Below are 22,563 nucleotides of genomic sequence, written 5' to 3'. Positions count from 1 at the left end.
CCTGCAAGATTCAGCCACTGTCCAGCCTCATGTTGATGGGGGGATCCCCTTTGAACCCACCCACCCACTGGTGATGGCTAGGGGGGAGGGAGAGGAGGAGTAGTGTACAAGGACCTCTGGGTCCCCAGGCCTTGCTCCACAGGATCCTTATTCATTATTGACGTTTTTAGCGTGTAATTCATTTGTTTTTCAATTAAATATTTATCAAAATCAAAATTCAAATATTTATTCTGTGCAATTCATCACCCGGCCGGCTGAGGAGTGATGAAGGAGTGATGAAGAAGTGGGCGGATGGGGGGCGCAGTCATGGTTTAAGAAACCCCTCGTAGAGCGCATGCGCATGGATTTGAAGAGAATACGCCATATTGAATTCCCGTAGGAATCGACTAGCGTTTTTTTCCCCAGCTAGCGGTGTAAAGGGGCCACTTTATCAATGGTCCTAATTCGGTTTAATGTTTAAATACGTCTCTTTTCGTACTCCCCGGACAGCATAGCGACCTTTTGAAAGGTCCAGGAGGCGGCGCAGAATCACGACGGGCTCGCCAGTGTGAGTTAGATACTTGTCGGGGGGGGTTTTAACCAGAGAGAGAAGTTGAATGGATCCGAGGGTAGCTTGGATTCAGCCCGAACAGAAAGGACCTGCGAACGCCTTATGGATGCACGTCTGGGAGACCTCTCAGGGAGTACGGACACTCTCCGCTCAGCAGCAGCAGCAGCTCCACAATCAGAACCACAACCAGTGCGTGAATTTCGCTGCGCTGGATGTTTTAAAAAATGTGGCATCGAGCAAGAGCAACGGCAGCAGCCATCACAGCAGCAGCATCATGATGAACGGCACTGCGATATCCAACGGGAACAACTCTTTCACCGCGGCTAACACTTCTCAACCAGGTGAGGGGAAAACCCTGCCCCAGAAGACGGGATCTGCCTCTCCGTCGTCCTCACTGGATTCAGGGACGGACAGCTGCTCACTAGAGAGGACTATGGGTGGAAATGTTAATAAAAACGTCGGGGGTGCCAATCTGCTTTTCAACTTGAGCGACAGCATGGACAATAATGTCAACCTTTACCACCACAACAACCACCACCACCACCATCATCATCACCGTCACCTACAGGAGCAGTCGGCTTTCAATCTACAGCAGATCTGCGTGAAGCGTCACCAGGTTCACCCATCTGCACCTGTAAATCACACACACAGTCACCATCCAGGCCGGAGGAAAAGTGACAACAAGGCGAGCACTTATGGGATGAATTACCTGCTTTCTAACTGCACTAATGGCAATTATGCGAGCACTTGGACGCCCTGGAAGACGAGGAAGTACAACCCCGGGGTCCTCGGGTGAGTGGTTGAACGTCTTTTAACGTTTTGCCCGCAGGTTTATTGGTTAAAATATGTTGTTGGTTCTTGTGTAACTATGTGTATTAAGTATCATGTTACAAACTACGTTAGTTATTCGTTTCCCAACGCAGTTTGAATACGCCAGAGCATCCACCAGACTGGAGTTGGGCTGTTTTTGCTGGATAGCAAAAAAAAGGCTACCGTTAGTTGCGTAAAGACACCGAGTGACGGCCAGAACAACACCGGAAGCTATGTGATATTTTGTTGAAGTTTGAACTAGGAGGTCCCAAAAACAGCAGTTTGTATCAAATTGTTACGAAGAATGATTAGAAAACTCATCTTATTGGAATCGCCGACATGTATTGAATAGTGCTTGTTTCAAATGTGTGTGTATTTTTAGACGGTTTTAACCGGATGTGTTGCTTTTAACTGTTGCCCGTTTGCGAGCTTGACCAAGCTAACTTAGCTAACTAACGTTAACGGTTTTCCATTTTTTCAGCAGCACACTCAAAGTTAGGAAACCAGAGATTTAAAAACAGAATTTAATAAACTCTCCTCGTTGACCGAATACAGTTATGCTGAATTAGAAAGTAGAGTTGAAACTCTTTCGTAGACTCACGAAAATAATTATAAAAGACTACAGCCCCGCTCAGGTTTTAGCTAACGGGGTTGAATAACACTGTAACTTGTGTAACGGTAATGCTGGTGAAGTTACTACTGTCCAGTAACTCTCCAATGTGCCTGAACTATTCCTGATCCTAAAGCAATCAGTGTTTGCACAGTGAGGGCATGGTGAAAGTATTGTATCGAAAGGGGGATCTTGATTTTGTATGTTTCATTAGTTTTCACTACATTTTATTACACTAAGTGATTGTAACATAATGAAGCGAAACTTAGTATTTGTCAGCAAGTTAAATGATGCACATGTTCTGACTACTGTTGTAGTCAACTATGGATAAATGGCATTTTTTCCCAAAAAGTTATTCTGGTCGCAGTCACAGTCCTCTCTTTTTCCAGTTCATTCTTTATGTAGCTCTCCATCAGTGTGGCATAACAGACAGGGGTGGGACTTGTAAACATTTACGGACACATCTCTCCACATGTGTACATATTTCCTATTGATAAAAGAGACTGCAGCAACAATATCAGTTTATGTGAACACAGTCTGAGTAGAGCTTAGCTACTTTTTGGTTTGATGTCTGTTTTTCTAGCCATTGTGTATTCACAAATGACTAGCGGATGTTGTGTAAATGCACAACACCCACATTGTTGATGTAGTAAGAGCTGTGTAACTGAGTATGTTAGTATAAGCATTATAGTATATATTTTTAATATTATAATCGTAGTCATTTTGTTCTGACAGAAGCCCCCTTACAAAGCAAATGACCAAGAAACTTCCAAATGTGTTACAGGAACTTGTGATATTTGTAATGGCTGGTTGCACCTATCTGGGAATTTTCTGTACAAGGAATTGGTGTTTGTCATGATAGCAGTTCCACATGCTTGATGCTGAGTTGCCCAGTAGTACTAGCCCTTTGTCAACTGAAATTTTAAGATTTTCTCGAATAATTTGTTCTGTAAATAGTAAAAGAACAACATCTTTCATTTGCTCTGTATATTCACGGTTCTACAAGATTTCTGATGCAAGTTTTGGCTTGTGCACTCACTGCTCTTGCAGTGGTTTGCCTTCAGGGACGTCCTTTGAAGTCCCACATAGAGGGATTTTGCTTTCCAAATTGAAAATACAAATAATGGTCGGTTCACTGTTGCGGGATTCAAATTGTGGTGATTTGAGGTTATGGTTGGGTTAATAGAAACCCATCTGTTAAAAACATTACTTCTTCACTAAGATACAAGGCTGTCATAATAATGCGGTCATAGACTACAACAGCGAACACTGTTGTTTACTTAAATATTATGGCCTAAAGTTGTTAAAGAGATGTTTGACTCTAAACTAGTGTGCCAGGGACGGCTGTGCTAGCACTTATTTTGACTGTGGGGGGCCCAACAATACCTATGCCTTCTGTAAGCAGCGGACTATTGGCATGTATACGTCCTGGCCTAACTGGCTTGCTGGCAGAGAGTTTTCACTAAGGAGTGGGCACATGGGCTGACTGCATTTCCTCCAGGCCTCTGGTAATTGATTGTGACAGTCTCCCTGTTCTGTATTTCACACTGACATCATGGCATGCATTCCTAGAAAAATGAATGGCCATGGGGTTGAACAGAGATCCACTGTTCTGAGGCATTTGACTGGTCCGAAATCTTTACATTATATGTGCCCCTCTGCTGCCAAACACAAAACCATATCTGCAATAACAAGAAGACTGTATAACTGTGGATAATGTGGCCCACAGTGTTTCACTAAGCACTCCTTTCACATTCCTCTCCAAACCTTGGTGTAAATCGCAATCAAAAATTAGTCTTTTGTGAGGACCAAATGTCAGCACTGATGTTGAGATAAGAATTCTCCAAAGTCTCCCTCCCTCCTTACTATGTACTACCCCTTGTAGTACTTGCTTATTTCTGGGCAAGCGGTTTGGTTGAGGGCTAAGGTTACAGTTGTTATGCATAGGACACGCTTTAGGCAGGTTATGGAAACAGGCTTTGACTCAAATGATTATTGATCCTAAAAATGAGTGTGATTTTGAGTCTTGTTTCACACAGTTATGATTCTAAAGTAGCATTTACCAAAAAAGGAAAATAAATCCTGAAACAACAGTAAATTAAAGGACCAGTGTGTAGGATTTAGCGGCATCTAGCGGTGAGGCTGCAGATTGCAACCAACTGAATACCCCTCCCCCCCCCCCTCCAAGCATGTAGGAGAACCTACGGTGGCCGTGAAACTCACGAAAAATGCGAAAGGCCCTCTCTAGAGCCAGTGTTTGGTTTGTCCGCTCTGGGCTACCATAGAAACATAGCAGGCTCTGTGGAAGAGGACCTGCTCCCTATATAGAAACAAAGGGCTCATTCTGAGGTAATGAAAACACAATGGTTCTTATTTTCATTTGATTATACACTAATTAAAACATACTTATGAACATTATATTCCATTTCTGCCAAGTTTGTTCCGCTAGATGCCACCAAACTCTACACACTGCACCTTTAAGCTTGAACAAATTCCAAGTAAAATCGCAGCTTTCTAGAAATTTTCAGACATGCCCAAATCGGTCGCGCCTGGTTGAAACCTGATCCATTTATGTATCAGTGCCAATACTAATCCAGTGTATTGCTATTCATCCTGTTCTTTTGGTAATCTGACAGGCCTCTAGTAAAGTAGAAGATAAGGAACCATCAACTACACAATACAATATTTCCAGTTGAACATACTATACTGTTACTTTGCTTTCCTAGCTCTGGCATGATGGGGGTTAATCAGAACAGTGATAACAAGAAAGCATATCTTGGGCCATCTGGAGAGGGTTTTTATTTTTTTTTTGTTTTTTTCCAAATAGCATGCCAAAATCTTGTATCTGTGTAAGGCCATTTTTAGAAGATTTCCTCATCAGATTGTTAGTTCTATACAAGTCTGCAATGGAAAAATATGAAATATTCCAAAAGGGAAGACATGTTTCAAATCATATACAGTCTCATTTCTCAGTCCAGGTTTGGTGGTGTGTGTGTGTGTGTGTAGCATAAGTCTTAATGTGGTGAGAATAACCCTTCATCCTTCCTGCCCAGACTCCACGAGGAGGTGATGGATTTCTACAACTTCATGTCTCCTCGACCAGAGGAGGCAGCTATGAGGAAAGAGGTGGTGAACCGGATAGAGATGATCATCAAGGAGCTGTGGCCCACTGCAGATGTAAGATACACATATACGCCTGCGTTTATTTGGATCAATTTCTCCCTCGTTCAGGATCTTAATATCTTGGAGGGCAATCTTTTAAATCATACAGGCCATTCCCGGAGGGGGAATTATTGGCACGCAGACAAATGGTGATCTCAGTTTGCTCATAAATCATTGTTGAGGTGCTGTGTTTTTACATCAATTTGTTTTAGGTGAGGCAGTGTTTGCACAAGATAATACCAACATATTGCGTATTTATGCTGTTTTCTGTTCTATAACTACTTTTGCATGAGTTTAGTTGGATGAGTCGGAATTTTCAAAACTTTGTTTGCAGTTATTTTAAGAGTTAGCCCGGTCAGATAATCTTGAGTGATCAGCCTGCTTGAGACGCTGTCAAACTTACATCAATTGATAGGATTTTTTTATTTGGCTGTTCCAGAGCAGACACTTTTTAATTAAAGACAGTAAAAGTTGTAACACCTTTGCTGCAAGTTCCACAAAACTGACTCTATTCTGACTTTTTTTTTTTAAGAATCACATTTTTAGTGTACTTTTTGTATTTCCTCATGCCACATTAGCTTTAAAAACACGTTTGTGTGTTAATAACACAAAATAGAGAAAGTGGAGTATCTCGCAGCTGGTTGGGTAGTACTGTCCAGCAAGGTAAGGTTGATGTAATGTCTCTTCTCATTACTTAATCATGTAAAACACGCACAGCAGTGATTTGTTGGCTGCCAGTCTTCCCCACTTCCACTGTGAGCCAGATTGTCAGGTAAATGGATCAAGCCTCTGATTTGTACCAGCTCCCTTTTCATTTCAACCTATTAATCCCGGCCCGTCTTTGTGCTATTGCCTTGTCGTATTTCCCAGACGGAAAAGGAAAGAACTCCACTCCGCTTCCTTTGGAGAGCTTTCGCTCACAGCCCACAAACACAGCATTTTTCCCCCCAGTCATTGTATACTTAATTTGGCAGCGTTCTCAACTTGGCAGCATTTATGGTCTCTGAAGTGGAACCCGGAAATACCTAGTTCCTGCTAGTTTGCAAACATTTCACTGGAGTATAGTATACATCATTAGTAAATGAGCTGTTGTACGATACAGGATCTGCACTGACAAACGCATGTAGCCAAGCCCTTTATAATTGGAATGTGATATGAGAGATCTTGAAAAGTGGATGTTTGGTTCTTTTGTAGTCCCTCATTTCCTGTATAGTGTCTTTATGGCTTGTAGTTGAACTTTGGTGACATTGGTCCTCATTTTCATATTTTAACACCTCAACATTGTTTTTGCAGGTCCAAATATTTGGCAGCTTCAGCACAGGGCTGTACCTTCCAACAAGGCAAGACCTATTATTTATAATTAAAGAAAAGTGTTAATGAGCATTCTATACTTGGCTTGTTTTGCTGTTCAGTATTTTAATTGTGACTGTTTTTTTTTTCCCCCTCAGTGACATCGACCTTGTGGTGTTTGGGAAATGGGAGCGACCCCCACTGCAAGAGCTAGAACAAGCTCTTCGCAAGCATAATGTGGCAGAACCTTTCTCCATTAAAGTGCTGGACAAGGCTACAGTGAGTAGTCTGCCATGCTGTGTTCATATTGTCCTTGAATAAAGCCACGCTGCTTTGCTGCAGCACATGTCTATCAAACACAGGAGTGATTGTGACTGTTCCATGAACACCGATGCAATAAAAACTGATTTGTGTCATAGACTTGTTTTATGGCTCGTTTAAAATATTTGCTTTAATATCGGTCTTCTTAAATGTTTTATTCTTCAGTTTGTAATAAAATATTACAGCCTCAGTTAATGGGAAACCAAACAGGGATTTGGAACAAACCCAGCCAAATCAAAATTTGGCAGCACTTTTTACATTCCTAGAAAAGTTCTTTTGGACTTCAAATGGTCAGTGAAAAGTATAAAGCTTTGGCTCAGTTACTCTTTTATCTCTGTGAAAAGATGAGGGGGAAAAAGAGGTGCACCAACCTGTGAGACTCAATTAGTGTCCTCCATCTGTTTGCATGAGAGGTGGCACATTCTGCCAGCTGTGGTGGACTTAGTGGTCATCTTCCTGTTTTTAAAAGAGAATATACAGTTTTCTGTTTACTGGCCTCTATAATATGAAAAAAAACAGTGGATAGTCAAGCCATTATTCTGCAGATCCAAAAATGCATAAAATACCTCAGTGCGGGTCATGTGGGCCTCTACTGTGGTGAAGTCACTGAGTGTTTATAGCAGCAGTAGTTTTCAGAATAGTAGCTCAGTAGTATACACACTCATTCTGTGGGGTGTGCACAAGACCAGGAAAACCACTGCAAACTTCAATGTTGTTTTGACTGACATGATAATAAGAAAATGATGGTGGAATGATCATTTCAGATATGTGATTTCTTTAGAAAATGTGATCTAAAAGACTGCCAGTTAGTGCAGAGGCTCATTTTGTTTTGTTTTTTTCCTTAATCTCCCTAGATGATGGCTCGAGTGTAACGTTTTGCTAATACACATCACTTTATCTTCTTTCAGGTGCCAATCATTAAGCTGACAGACCAGGAGACTGAGGTGAAGGTGGACATCAGTTTCAACGTGGAGACTGGAGTCAAGGCGGCAAGCTTCATTAAAGACTATGTTAAGGTGCGATGCTGTCAAAATCCACAAGTTACAGCTACACTTGTTTTTTTTTGGGAGGGGGGACTCAACTCCGCTGAGTCTGTACTCAGTTTTCTCTGACGGAGCTGAAAGTCCAGTTTTCATGTGGTTTGTGGTCCCTGTGTTAATCACAGACACTGTGACCCATGTATATTAGTTCCTGGATCATTTTTGTTTTCTTAGCTAGCCCGTACAAAACAAATCTGGCGCTTGTCGGGTGACAGGCCCTTTGACCTTCTAGTGGAAGTAATGTAGCCAATAATAAAATCTTAACACAAGTGGTCAGCTGGGCAACTTGGAGACGCATGATACACAGGTGTGAATGTCAATGTGTCTGTCCACTTGTGTTTGGATCAACAAAATGCATTTTAAAACCAAGTGTAAACAGCCTCTTTGGAAAGAATTCAGGCTGAAATAAAGTTACTTTTCTACTTCTAAGCAGTGAGATCGATAAGTCTGAGTTTACAGTGAACCTGGGTACGAATGGTTTGTCTAGTTGTCTCAGATTAGTTATTTCAAATGATGATCAGTAAGTGTGTGCTCATAAATCATCCTCTAAACAAAACAAACTCTGGAGAAGTCCAAGTTTGTAAATGTGTAGAAATTATTTATAGTCGTAGAAAAAACATTTGCGCACAAATTATATCAACAAGGAAGTTTGATAAACACACTGAGTGCTTTTGAGAACATGTGAGTCAGGACTGGAACAAATAGTTGAGTAATTGATTAACTGATTGACAGAAAATTATTTGGCAACTATTTTGATTATCAATTAATTGTTCAAGTTATTTTAAAAGCAAAAATGCCTAATTTTTGTAGATTCTAGCTTCTCCGGTTTGAGGATTTGATACTTTTTTATGTTTTTATATTGTAAACAGATTATTTTGGGGTTTTTGCACTGCTGGTCAGACAAAACAAGACAATCAAACACATCAATTTGGACTCTTAGAAAAGTGAGACGGACATTTTTAGCTGATTTCCGTCACCGTACAGAGTGAACAACTAATAATTGAATTGAGAATATAATCCTAATCTCATTAGAGCTGTGACAAAAGATTATCATCATTGATTAATCTGACAATTAATCATTTGGTCTTTAAAATGTCAAACTGTCTAAGGTGACTTTTTCAACCTGCTTGTTTTGTCTGACAGACGGAAATCCCAAAATATATAATAATGTATGATGATTTAACACAACAGACAAGCAGCAAATTCTCAGATTTGGGAACCTGAATCTATCAATATATACTTAATAAATGACTTGCATTGTTAAGTACGTAGGAAGGGGAGGGACTGCCGCGCCTTGCTCTTCACTCTGTAATTTTCCTGCTTTTTTGACCTTTGACGATCACATGCCTGTAAATGAAATCAAGCCGCAACATGCTATAAAAGCAGTACATATAGAAATGTAGGAAGAGAGCCGCAAAAGGTCATGCAGACCTATTTAAAAAAAAAAAAAAAACACCAGAGGAGACACATAATTGCCATTTTACAGTGGGGTCTAAATACAGAACTTTGGAAATTCCCTCTGTGAATCAGGCAGACCAGCAGTTGAAATCGTTACACTTTATTTCACTCCAATCTTGTATTGGCTCATCTCATTTCCAGAGTGAAGCTGGAACAGACCCCAGCAACAGTGCTGGGTATAATCTCCACTTAACTCAAAATGAGTCTGTGTGTTGCCGAGAAGCTGCCAAATCTACACAGCGGAGGTGAATTTCACCCCATGGCTCTGACAAAATTCCTGCTGAAGGTGGATCTTTGCCTGCTCTAGTTACGCTTTTAGTAGCTAATGCAGTAGAGGAATTCCAGGTGCTGATGTTCCAGCAAGCTGTCAGGTTTTGGCTTTTGTCCTTTTGTTGCTGTTGCATATTTGTGTTACGGTTCTCTGGGAATACATGTCCCAGCTTGAAAGCCTGCTGTTGACAAGCGTACTCAACATTAATCCAGTGATTAGTTGATTTTGTTAATGTGTAGGCGAGACACGCTCCAGTCCAGTCTTGTTATAGAGAGGTCATCATGCCAGGTTGCTATGCTGCCTGTTGGATCAGTGTACCTCCAAGTCTTGTTCTCACTTCTTAAAAGCATATTTGAAAAGTCAACCAAGCCTTGCTGCTCCACTGGCACAGATATGCAGACATAAACTGCCAGGAGGTTATACTGCCTTCTCATTTGGAAAATGAACACATTTGTGATTCCCATTCCCTTATCCTCTGGGGTTTCAACACATTATCAAGTCACAGGCCCTGGGAGGCCTCATTGGATACCTTTTGTGGAAAGTGTGGCCCAGCTGGAAGCTAGATACATATTTGCATTGATTATAAATGATGATAATTCAACTGTATCCACTTACTGAAGAGAAACTGGTTTGAATCAGTATGACTTCCGCAATAATCGTGGCTTCAGCAGGGAGTTTGTAGAGGGTGGCAGTATTATGGCTTCCCAAAAGAAAAACGAATAGCAACCGTATGCAAAACTGCTCCAATGTGACTATAGAAACATGACTAATGTACGAAACTAACTCAGGTGACACAACATTTCCACTGAACTTGTGATTCTGTGACTGGAGCTAGCTCTGGTAAATCTTACAGAAACTCAGTTCCACTGCGAGATGTAGTTGCATGGATTTACAGTATGATGCCCAATAGCTACTGAATCAAAATTAACTTAAACTGACTTTAATTGTGAAGAAAATAATAATTGAATTGTATAGAATCACCAAATTAAATAGCCATTCAGCCAAAGATTCACACCCCTACTGGACAAGATTACATCCTTATAATCATTTGAATAATTTGCTCTCCCATTTGAATCGTAGTCTCGTCCTACCTCTACCTCATTCTGTACACTTCATCTGAAAGCCCCACTTCTCCTCAGTGTGTCATACAAATGGAACCAGAGTCAAATTTTAATCTACTTTTCTTTTAAGATTTACTCCTTCACCCTCTTCCCTCTACTCAATCCACAGTTTGACTGCATCCACCATTCTCATTCCACATCTGTCTCTTCTTCCACTTTCAGAAGTATCCAGTGCTGCCTTACCTGATCTTTGTACTGAAGCAGTTTCTACTACAGAGGGATCTAAATGAAGTCTTCACCGGGGGAATCAGCTCTTACAGCCTCATCCTAATGGTCATCAGCTTCCTACAGGTAGAGTAACCCACAAATACACATCTCTAAAGGGAAAATATTTAAGAGGGGGAAGCAGCCTTAGCCCAGTTTATGGTTGCAATGCTTTTGATGATACAGCAGGCATGACAGTACAATAGCTGCAGTACTATTGTAGTATATTAGCACAACTGTAGTGTATTAGCATATTAAATGCATAATAATCATGTCTCCATGTCCTTGCTCTCCAGCTCCATCCTCGTATTGATGCCAGAAACCCCAATGAGAACTTGGGCGTCTTGCTGATAGAGTTCTTTGAGTTGTATGGCCGCCATTTCAACTACTTGAAAACAGGGATTCGCATCAAAAATGGGGGTGCATACATAGCCAAAGAGGAGATAATGAAGTCCATGACAAATGGATACAGGCCATCCATGCTCTGCATAGAGGACCCACTGCTTCCAGGTGTGTTTACAGTGATTAGAGTCAAATAAAAATTGGAACACAGAAAATAGCGGACTCTAAGAACAAATACCTCTGCAAACTACAAATTTTCAGCAAAGGAGGGAAAATGTATTACTGTGTTGCACTGAAAGATGCGCCACAATCAAAGGGTTAAAATTGAAAATGAGTTGTCAACAAGCTAGTTTTGTTTGATATATGGAAAAGTCATGATCAAATTTTCTTTGAGTTAAAAGCAGTCAGTCTGCTTAGATTCACCAACCACAACCAAACGTAATTTACTGAGGAATACTTGACCCATAGTTGCACCAGTGGTCATGCCATTTTATACAGTAGATCATGGCAAACGTTTGACATTTGTGCAGTAGGGGCCTGTAATTTCTGGTTTAGGAAAATATATATTTTTAACGTTCTTTTCATCATTTTTTTGAACAAAAGCTTTAAGCCACAATGCATAGGATTTAAAAATTCCTTGTTTTAGTGCCATCCAGTGGTAGTTTTAAGGATGACACTGTGGCAGACAGCTATAGGACACAGAATAAATGGGTCAAATGCAACACATAGACTGCACCAATCTTTACCTGTATTTTTCTGTTTTTCTACAAACACAAATGATTCCATCAGAATAATTTGAAAGATGCTATGATCACATAAATATTCTATACATAGTGGCTTTAAAGTCTGCAATTCATACACTTTGGCACATTAAACTATTCCGATTATTGACCTCAGATCCTAATATGTAGCGACATTATTTGGCCATATGATGTAATATTAAATACCAAATTGCAGTGCCAAACAGAATCAGCATTTTTATATATTGGCATGTAATGTCCCACGGCCAGTGAACAGTTTAGAGAAAGCTTGACTATTACTCATAACTACTAATAGAGCTTACTTGGCTAGATGTTTTTGTCTTTATCTTATTGTTTATGATTGTATCGTTGTATTTGTCTTGCTTTCATATAGGTAATGACGTTGGCAGGGGTTCCTACGGCGCCATGCACGTCAAGCAGGTGTTTGACTATGCTTACACTGTCCTGAGTCATGCTGTGTCACCACTTGCACGGTCGTACCCCAACAAAGACTGTGAAAGGTCAGAGTTGAGTCCTTTTTAACAGAACTGAAGGTACCCCTAGATAATAGTGTTGCTCGGCTAAACTCTTCCCTCTTCTCCCCTGCAGCACCTTGGGCAGGATAATCAGGTTGACCCAGGAAGTGATCGAATACAGGGAATGGATCATTAACAAGTGGGGGGGCAGGGATCTGGCACGAACGGATAACAGAGGTACGATTCCTCAGACTTCAATATACAATCACGTAATGAGGAAAAAGCTGCCTGTGCTGTCAGCGATAATGTTCTGAGTCCAACACTGTGTGAGGAGTTTCTGGATAAATGGTTTTTCTGATAAGTTGAAAATGCCCACTTCATTAAACAGGTATATTTCATCCATTGAAATAGAACTTCGTTAAATTAGAAATCAGGGTCAAGGACGTTTATGAACCAAAAAGATTTGAGAGTTTAATAGTCTATGAAGGCAATAACACTATTAAAACTGGATATCTCTGAATAATAAAATCCAGTGAGGAAAGTGTGAATTTGTGGTTTACTGAACTTTTTTTGTGTGTTCAGTCGTGAGTCCCATCCATCCTCAGCTCTCATTCGTCTTTTCTAGTTTCACCTCCCAAGGAGCCAGTGTCGGAGCAGGAGCCCAGCTGTGTGCTCGGCGGTGGTGTCGGGTCAGAAGAGCAGCAGAGGGACTCGGTTTCGCCCCACAGCGCAGACTCCCCCATGTCCATCTCCAGCCCCCAGCAGCACTCATCAGCCTCCTCTGTCTCCTCACTCTCTGGATCAGACAACGTGAGGAAACACACACACACACACATGCACACACACACAAGAGAGATGCTTTTTCATTTGTAGGTAAGATATTATACTCTAAATGGCAGATGGAAACGTGCAGTATTCCCCAATAAATTCTGACATAGCGAACAGTCAATTGACATAACAGCTACTCTGTTGAACTCCTGCATATATCCGTAATTCAGCCTCCAGACAGCATGAAATGCAGTCAGCACTAGCTGGTATGACACACATATGGTGAAGTGGTAAATTGCTACAGACCTCTATCCATTTTATATCTGACTTACTTCCACCTGATTTAAATACATGCTGTATAGCCTATTTTATTCTCTCCTTCCCGGCTGATGGAAGCACACTCAATTTGCATCTGATTTTATTTTATTATTTGGATGGAAATACACACAAGCTGCAAGTAACTTCCTCTCTGTCAGCCCCGCTCTTTATCTCTTCCACTTCGTGTGTTTGGCAGGACTCTGATTCAACGTTGCCGTGCCCCGTCCCTCTGCCTGCCCTGCAACCATACCCGTCTTTCCCGCCCCTGGGCCTGGCCCTACCGCCAGGCCTCAGCATTGGCACCGGCAAGCCCGGCATGGGAGGACACCATCTGCTCATGCCTCCAGGCTCACAGGTGGGCACAAAACAATGGCTACAGACACTATAGACTACATTTTATAAGATCACAGGTGTACATTTGGAACAATATAACCATATACATTGCTCTTATCTGTCACTAATTATTACTCCTCTCGTCCTTCAGGCTCGCGTCTCACTGCCCGGTGGTCTAGCCATGCACTCCATACCTGGCAGACAGGTGTGTATAGACACCGGGCTCCCTCCCTTCTTCCACATGCCCCCCCCAGCCCATGCTCATGCCCCTGCCCCTTCCAGCCCCCAGCCTCCGCCCAGCCCCCACTCCAGCCACACACACAAGGTAGGCGCCGGATGCCACAAACACACTCAAATGCACTGTCAAGACAACCTTGTGTCACAACACAAGAGTCCACACTCTTTCCATCTCATTCTCTGTCTCCCTTCAGCGGTCTCCATTCTCTATTAAGTGTTTTTCTTTCTCACATGTACTTATCTTTTTCCTCACTGTCTCTCTCACTCTCTTCAGACTAGTCGTGTAGTACATACAAAAAAAAATGCAATTGCCATCTGTAATCCATAACTGATAGTAAACAGTAACACTGCTGCTCTGAAGCCTGATGTTGCGACATCTGCTGTGTACTTGTTGCTATGGGAAACAAAATAAACTGCCAAAGAGAGCATGCTTACTGGCTAATTAACAGTTAATAAATGTGATATAATTTCTTCAAATTAAAAATGTCCATAAGGGTTTATTTTGTTACATTACACAGTGTTCCACCTGCGATAATTGGTTAACGCAGTGTGTTACGAATGATGTGGAAGTGGCGGGTTGAACTTTTTTCCCAGATGATCCTGCTTTTTTGTTTGTTCCTTTGCCCATGCCATTTTAAAATTTAAAAATCAAATGAGCAAAGATGATATCCTTTTGAGTGCATCATCATTTTTTCTCTGTGTCCTCCTCCTCTCTCTCTCTCCCCCTCCTCAGAACGGAGTCAAATTCAACGTGAAGGGCTTCCACAACCCGCCGCTGGTCAACAACCCCGTTCTGGCTAACCGCGGACACACACACGCTCACTCGCACACACAGTATCACCGCAACACTTGGCGGCGCAGAAAGAGGGACAGCCTACCGGTTAGCCTCAGCAGATAGAAACCACTCCCTAACCCCCCCCCCTACCACTTTTCCTCCCTCTCCTCTCTGGCTGCAAACCCTGGCTCTTCGTTCGTCTAGAAGGAGGATGGACAGGCAGACAGAGGACCAGAGACCAGCAGTTTTCACTTTGGGGCTGCCGCAACATGGAACGACAGCCCTCAGCTCCGCATCTTCCTCCTACTATCTATACCTTTCCATTTCTGCATGACTTTTGTTCACACTTTTGTAGTTTTTCAGTATTATGTTACTGTCAGTATTTTGTTTTCCTCATCTTTGTTTCAGGTCTATTTCTGTTTTTTTTGTTTATTATATGTTGGACTTGGGGGTGAAGCCATTGCCAAGTTGACTTGACCTCGCCTTGACCCTTGCAGCCAAGCTGCCTGAGGTTCAGTGTTACTTTTTTTCACAGTTTATACACTTAAGAACAAACGGTTTTTCATTTTGTGCAATAATGTTATTTTTTTCTTTTTGGAACTAAAGTAAATGCTTATTTAATTTTGTGTGTGTATATGTAAAGGCATTTTTTATACAGTTATTTTATTTTTGTAGAGTTTTTAATTTTGTTTACGAAACCTTTCCCCAGGCAACATCTCCGGAGTGTGTGTGTTCATCCGTTGGTATTTCTGTCTGTGTGCGTGTGTGTGTGCGCCTGTCTGTCATCAGACTGAGATGGACCCCAGGTGAAAGGCCCCTCCTCTTCCTCTCTCCACCCTTTTACTCGTGTTGCTCTGTGCGATTAAGAGAACCAGGAACAGAAAGGAATAAGGAGCTCTTATCTTGATATTCCTTGCATTTTCCTTCATCTGACTTGTGAAAATGGGCGAGGTTAACATAAAGTTCCTCGTGGAAGTTTTGTTCCTCAGTCTAGTTAGTCCAAGGCATCCTGGAGGGAAGTGGAGGGATGAAAACTGCACCCTATGATATCCTGAGAAACAAGGGGAGAGGATGTAATTCTGTTTTGGCCTAAAAGAGGTAGCTCCTGGGCATTGCCACCTCAAGATTGTGTACCTCTGTATGTATGTACTGTATGTGTGTCCCTTGTGGGACTGTGCTGTTGCCATATTTCGTCAGTCAGGTGAAGGCTGGCAGCGGCCTGCTAGCCTTTTTCTCGACTGTCTTTCTCTCCACTGGAGGTGATTTTAAAGCTAAAGCTTCCAGACAGTGCAGGATTGTGGCCCGAGAAAGCCTGTTCTGTTAAACATATATGCTTGTGTGTTTTCATTTTTGTGCTTGTCTCTTTTTATTACATGTTGTAGGAGGGTTGGGGCCACAGCAGGCAACAGCTTACATGACTTGAATTTGAAGATCAAGATTAGGATAAGAGGACAGAAAGCCACTGATTCCAGGTCAGAGAACTCCTCAGATGCTTACTCTCTCTCTAGTTGAGGGATGTGGTTGTGGAAATCTGACCCCAGGGCTGAGCTCAACTCTTGCCCGCAGCTGTAAATCAGTGCAGACCAACACTAAGATGCTCAGCGATAAGGTTTTTTTCTCCTTTGTGGTCCTGGACAAAGGAGAAGGAGGGATGGGGAGGGGTCTTCCTGAACCAAGGACCCTAGTGAAAGGGAATTATATTTTGATTCCATTCAGGAATCTTGTGTATATTTGATTGCCAGGTACTTCCGCTAATTGTTTGCAATGCCTTTCTTTGTGTTTACTTGGAGTGTGTGTACGTTGTTTTCCGCGAGCACACCATGTCACACAAATACACACACTCACAGACAGGACTGTCGAAGGCTGTGACTCGCCCAGAACACTACACACGCTGGTGTTATTACTATGCAAGTGGATTATTCTAATTATCGTGTCAACTCTTTGTCTTTTCTGTTTGGGGTAAAATGATGAACACTGCTCGTTGGACTGGAGTAATGTTACTGACGGTCAGACTCGCAAGCCAACTCATGTGAACTACAACCCCATCCCCCGACCCTCTTGTATTTGTATGAAGGTCCGGATATGTTTCAAAGTCTAGTTTTCTACATCTATCATTCAAATGTAAGGAATGGGGGATGTTAATGTCAATGGTTGGGTCTGAGTCTGTGTAGCGTGTGACATAGTTAAACGTGTGTGAGAAAGTATCCAGACTCATGACTTGCCACCACAGGTTTTTAATCAGACGCCCGACAGTTTATGAGCAAGTGCACCCAGAGAGCGACTGGCACTCTGCAGGTGCACTTCAGCAGGGGCCAACGTGTCCGCCAACAATTCTTTACCTTTTACCAAGACTCTGTTCTGTACTGTTATTTGTCTTTTTTTTTTTCTTTTTTTTTTTTTCTTTCAAGAAAACTATGGCAACTCTGATCTGTCAGTCAAAACTGCACCTGGCATCAGTTTGATCTCAGATGAAGGGCTTCTGTTTTGACCGATGGCTCACAGGCAAAGCAGATTATGAGCTGATCATCAACTCCAGCTAGAGAAATTCCTTTTACATATAATGATTTGACAAAAAAAAAAAAATCATTAATGACGCCACAGACTGCCAGAAAGGGGAGGCGTTTTTCAGAGTTGTGCCCAGACATATTACCAGACACTTTCACCTTTTTATTCCCTATGGATGGTTCTTCTCTTTAATAATTTTTTTCTTAGGGAGGTGATCACGATGGCGCATGAAATGCTCAGTTACATGCAATCTTGGCCCATTCTAAATGGAGAAAAAGGTGGACGTAGCCTGTGTAACCCTTCCAAACTGCATCCCTGACGGTCATGTCTGCTTTTAAAGATTAGAACCAGCATTGATGAGAGGCTATAAATTAAATTGGTGATGGGGGGTTATTGACTGGGTTAGAGTTGCCTGCATCTTCACAGCAAAGACTGACATGCAGTATCCTAGGAAAGTCTGTATGGATTAAAATCTCTGTGCATCTCAGCCGTCCAGCGTAGCTCACTCTCTGTTTCACTTTAACCGCCCCTCGTCACTTTCAGCTATTGGTGATGGAAACACTTAAACAAAAGGTCTCGGTTGTGCTCTGCCACATTGCCTTCACTTCTTCGGGTTGGTGTAAAAAGAGAGGGGAAAAGGAAGCAACGGAGAGTGGCTAGGACGGCTAAGATTTTGGCGTACACATGTAGGTGCAATGTAATATTACCCCCATTGCAATACAATGAGGGATTTTAAACTGGCGGCTGCTGTTTAGAGAAAGGTGGCAGCCCCTCTGTGTCCTGGCTGATCCATGTGAGCAGTGGCCCTCAAAATGGTCATCGTGCAACCGGTGGCCAGAGGAAACCACTGCCCAGCTTTTGTTTTTTTTGGGGTTTATTTTTTTGACATTTTTATGTAAATATATTTTTTTCTATTTTATTTTTTAATAAACATTTTAAAACTGCCAGTCAGTGTGTGTGTGTGTGTGTGTTTGTGTTTTTTGTTTTAGTGATAATATGATAATACAGTACTTGAAGCTGCAGTATTCATTTTTGGCCACTTGGGGACAGTGTAACAACCTGTAAACACAACACTGACATAGAGTATATCGACTTAAAATTCATAATGGCAATCGTGATAGTAAACAGTTGCCTATTTATTCTGCAGGCAGACACAGAGCAACATTAGCATTAATTACAGTCACATTTCTGACCACTTGATGACAAATTTAGGTAATTCTGTTCACTCTTTGTAGCTCTGTTTTACAGATTGAGCTGCTAAATGCTCCACTTGCTAGGTGCTAACTTGGCTGTTTGGTGCTGAGCAAAAGCAGCTAATTGTGGGCTTACCAGAGTTTAATCATTGAAAACAGCTGCCGGCTGCATCTGGAAACAAGGCTAATGAGAGCAGTGACACTGAACCAAAACAGTTGTGGACTCTAAAATCAAAATGATTAACTGAAAGATGCTAAAATGCTCCTTAGAGGTAAGAATAACTGCAGATTGGTGATAAGTCTATGTGGGCTTGTCATTGACTGGCCCCAACACTAGGTGGTGGACATGGACTGTTTGTTGGTGCTGAATTAAGAGAACCACTCAAACACAAGTCTGTTCTACACTGTCACACTGGCTGGTGTCCTCAATATGCTTAAATCCCAAACCAAATATAGAGACGTTAACTCTATGATGCCAGACTTTGTCCACAAGCTTCACATTCAGTCACACCAGGCCTTTAGTGGACTTGCCTGAGCTTCAGTGGATGTCAGATGTTTGTATGTGAGTGTCTGGTTTAGGATTAAGTGTTCTGAGCCTCCCTGTGTGTTCTGACAGTGGTGCTTCATATTATAGAAAAGAATCAGTCTGTCCAACTCAGCCCAGCATCTTCAAAATTATCCCAATCCACTTTTCTTCTCTGCTGAAACGACCTCTGAACAAGAACGAACGTGAACTACATAGGAGGCTTAGACTCTGATTGAAGTAGGTGAAAAGGACCAAAAAGCAGGGGAATTTGAATTGTAAAGCAGCTACCTGTTCATAGTTTCCACATCTGGATTAGTGTTCAAAGCCAAATTGAGAAAGTGTACAACATAGGGAAGAAGATGAAGAGATTAGAATCAAAGGTTTCTCAGAGGAGACCGGGGTGTTCTTAAGGTGACAAACTCCATTAAGAAAGTTAAAAAACAGAGACAAGTAAAGAATTGTTCTTTGACATATTGAACTGCTCACATCAGCTTGATAAGTGCTGTATTTTCACAGCAAACATCAACAGAAAAATGTCCCTGAGCTGGAGAGGATTCTGTCCACCAAACAGATTGCTGGCTTTGGTATGTCTGAGCTCTGCCAGCTATACAGCCTGATGACCCAGCCCAGCAGTCTCTCAGCGGCCAGCTCTGAATTAAATGGCTTTGAGTGGAAAAGCCTCATGCATGGCTGAATGGGCAAGACTTTCAAGTCAGTGATCAGCTGCATACACAGTTGGTTTGATTCTTATATATTGTAGAAAATAGGGCTGGAAGGGTACAGGCAGATGAGACTTTTCCACTCTGATCAGAATATGTAAATCTTGTAATGCACTAAGTACTTGAAATATAACTTCCCGGTCATGACAAGGACAATATTTGTACTGGACTTTGGCAAGAATATCAAACTACTGTGTGACCTTTTTTGGCCTTTGGCACTTGAAATAAAGCATTATCTACGTATGCCCCCTGTCTTCACAGTTTGCATATGTTTATGAGTGTAATGTATGTAGAATTTTTTTGAAAACACATCAGATTTTGTAATATTGTTTTTTTTTTTTCAAGCCTGAGAAATCAGGGGACATAGTTTACAGACCATGTATTTGCAGTTGTGTTTACAGTTTCAGTCCAGAGCAATCACCATCTCCAGTACTTATCCAGAGAGTCTTCCAACTCTTTGATCATCCACTTCTAAACATTTTCTGCTGCAGGAGACGGAGCCAAACAGCATTTTAACAAGCCTTGTTAAGAATCCCCCGAACAATAGCAATCAAAGGCAATTAAAAGCCTGATTAGTCTTGCATCTTGTCAATTCCAAGATACTTTGTGAATCTCTCAGATAAGACAGTTTTGTCCAGGAATCAAATGCAAAACAGGCTGAGTGTACAGCATGGTTTAAATCACTGTGTTTGATTGAGAAAAACATTGTGTGTTGTACTTAATGAATCCCTCGGTGTAGGTCTTAATGATGAATCAGGGGTTCTGAGTGTGGGAGGTATCTCTCTCTCTCTCTCTCTTGCTCTCTCTCTTTCGCTCTCTTTCCCACTTTCCCACCTTGATTGCTACTCATCTAGGTCATCTCAGTGTGTTTTAATCACCATTGGGTTGAGCGAGACCCAGTTAGGTGATGAAGCCCACTTTTCTCTCATCAAGGTGGGAAATCTGCTTTATTTCTAGCACATCGTCATTCAAACTGTAATTATCATTGTTCATGCTCAACTGCATTGGGGATAATATCCAATTTGATCAATAATTGAATATTCTCATGCTGCTTTTTAGCCTAGATCATTTTTAGCCCTCAACATCTTCAAATACTTTACAGGATATAAAAGACCAGATTCTGTTTTGACCTTTGTGTGCTGCAGCGAATCCATAAGACAGGATTGATCTCCATCACTGTTGATTTCCCATATGTCTATATGCTAATTTCTGACTATCCTGCTGGTGGGTGTGTATGAGTGTGTGTTCGCTTTTATCGGTGCGAATGAAACGGCAATATACAGAGGGAACAGTGCTAGAATACAATTGTAATTCTCGGTGTTCCCCCTCATCTCATGCTGCTTTCCCTTTACAAAAGTGACAAGCCGCAGACGTCTCTCAGCAGGCCTGCTAGTACTGTGCATCCTAATTATTCATTTGATTACCCCCTCAATAAAAAGGATTCTTAAACACAGAAGAAATGTCTTGGACCCATGCATTAATGTGGGTCAGATGTCACTTTGCACCTCAGGCTCTAATGTTTTTCTTCCAGTTTGCAATCTGGTAAAACAACTTGTCACTGCAATCTAGTGCTTTCGATCAGGAATAGATCATGACCAATAAACCATAAAAATCAAATGCTGATCTAAACGCTGGTCCTTCTTCATATCTTATTGGTTTGATTTAGCGCTCAAGTCAGAGACACATTTGGTGGTGTAGCAGTAGAACTATAAAGGACATAACACACATCAAGTATGTCATTAATAGGTTGATAACTTCTTTATTTACAATAGAATTTATCTACAGTTTTGAACATCATCAGTAATTTTTTTTATTAAAAATGTTTAAAACCATGTTTTAAAAGTCTTGCTTTTCATGACAAATGCATAGAATTACCTCTTTTGTACAGAGCTTTTTAGCTTCTTTTAGCCTTTTAGCATTGCATAAACCCACCGTACACTACACTACATGTCCAGCACCAAACGGTTATTAACTAGCTGGTGAACATAGTGAAACATTTAGCAGTTAATATTTTCCTCAGGGGTTGAACCAGAGCTAAGATGAGAGTGAATATGACTCACATTCTTCAAATGAATGGTGCTCTGCTCATACTGAATGTGTAAACACACAGTTGTTAAATAATATGTTAGCTAAGTTCAGAAGTTTATAATATATGTGGCCCAAATCTGCACATAATACTGTAAATACACACATCTCTCCATAGTAGACTTTTGGTAGCTAGCATACAAGAAATATGCATTTCACTCCTAACAGGAAATAATACAAAACATGCATGGAAGGATGTTAATCAAACTGCAGCTTTGCAATGCTAATATTACTACAGTTGATTTGTTTACCATAATTAAATTTTAGACACTTAACAGAAAGAAAGCTAAATGTTTGTTTTATTTTATTTGTTTCAATTCAACATAGACCATAACAATATTATTTTCAGCTTATTCCGCTGCCCCCTAGTGGCCAGGAAAAAAAAGAAATAAGTAATGTAGCTTTAATATTTCCCCAAAACATTTTCTTGTCAAGGTAAGAAACAGCATTTGGGTTATCAAAAGACACAAAAAGACCAAAGATTATAGTACCTCCACTACTAGTAGTAACAGATATCAACCTTAACCTTCACATTAGCATTTACAACTTTATAAGGGGTCATTCATGCATGCTCAACTCATAGTGATAATATTTCCTGGAGCACATGAAGGCAGCATAGCCCGGTCGTCCTCTCTCCATCTGCTTGTGCCGCCTCGTCTTCCATCCTGACACTGTGCCTCTGTCTGTATGTGGGAGGGTGTTGATGCAG

The 22,563-nt window shown here is 41.4% G+C and overlaps 1 protein-coding gene across 2 annotated transcripts; it reads left to right on the top strand.

Annotated features, from left to right (window-relative positions):
• The first annotated feature begins 333 nt into the window (after positions 1-333).
• Positions 334-18,278, top strand: tent4a (terminal nucleotidyltransferase 4A). 2 transcript variants are annotated; one of them, XM_067611461.1, is made up of 13 exons: positions 334-1,342; positions 5,024-5,147; positions 6,426-6,472; positions 6,581-6,701; positions 7,652-7,759; positions 10,796-10,924; positions 11,134-11,347; positions 12,314-12,440; positions 12,529-12,632; positions 13,021-13,205; positions 13,678-13,836; positions 13,966-14,139; positions 14,785-18,278. In XM_067611461.1, the coding sequence occupies exons 1-13, from the start codon at positions 597-599 to the stop codon at positions 14,947-14,949; spliced, it is 2,403 nt and encodes an 800-aa protein (XP_067467562.1). In that variant the 5' UTR covers positions 334-596; the 3' UTR covers positions 14,950-18,278. The 2 variants fall into 2 exon arrangements, with proteins under 2 accessions (XP_067467562.1, XP_067467563.1); XM_067611462.1 differs by lacking the exon at positions 334-1,342 and adding an exon at positions 1,401-1,728.
• Positions 18,279-22,563: the final 4,285 nt, after the last annotated feature.

The sequence above is a fragment of the Thunnus thynnus genome, chromosome 15 (assembly GCF_963924715.1).
Source record: "Thunnus thynnus chromosome 15, fThuThy2.1, whole genome shotgun sequence".
NCBI lineage: Eukaryota > Metazoa > Chordata > Actinopteri > Scombriformes > Scombridae > Thunnus > Thunnus thynnus.
This window is presented reverse-complemented; position numbering and strand designations above follow the sequence as displayed.

Coding starts and splice junctions, on each gene's coding strand:
- tent4a (XM_067611461.1), top strand. CDS start 597: ATGGATCCGAGGGTAGCTTGGATTCAGCCCGAACAGAAAGGACCTGCG. Junction 1,343..5,023: donor TACAACCCCGGGGTCCTCGG/GTGAGTGGTTGA, acceptor CTTCCTGCCCAG/ACTCCACGAGGAGGTGATGG. Junction 6,702..7,651: donor AAGTGCTGGACAAGGCTACA/GTGAGTAGTCTG, acceptor ATCTTCTTTCAG/GTGCCAATCATTAAGCTGAC.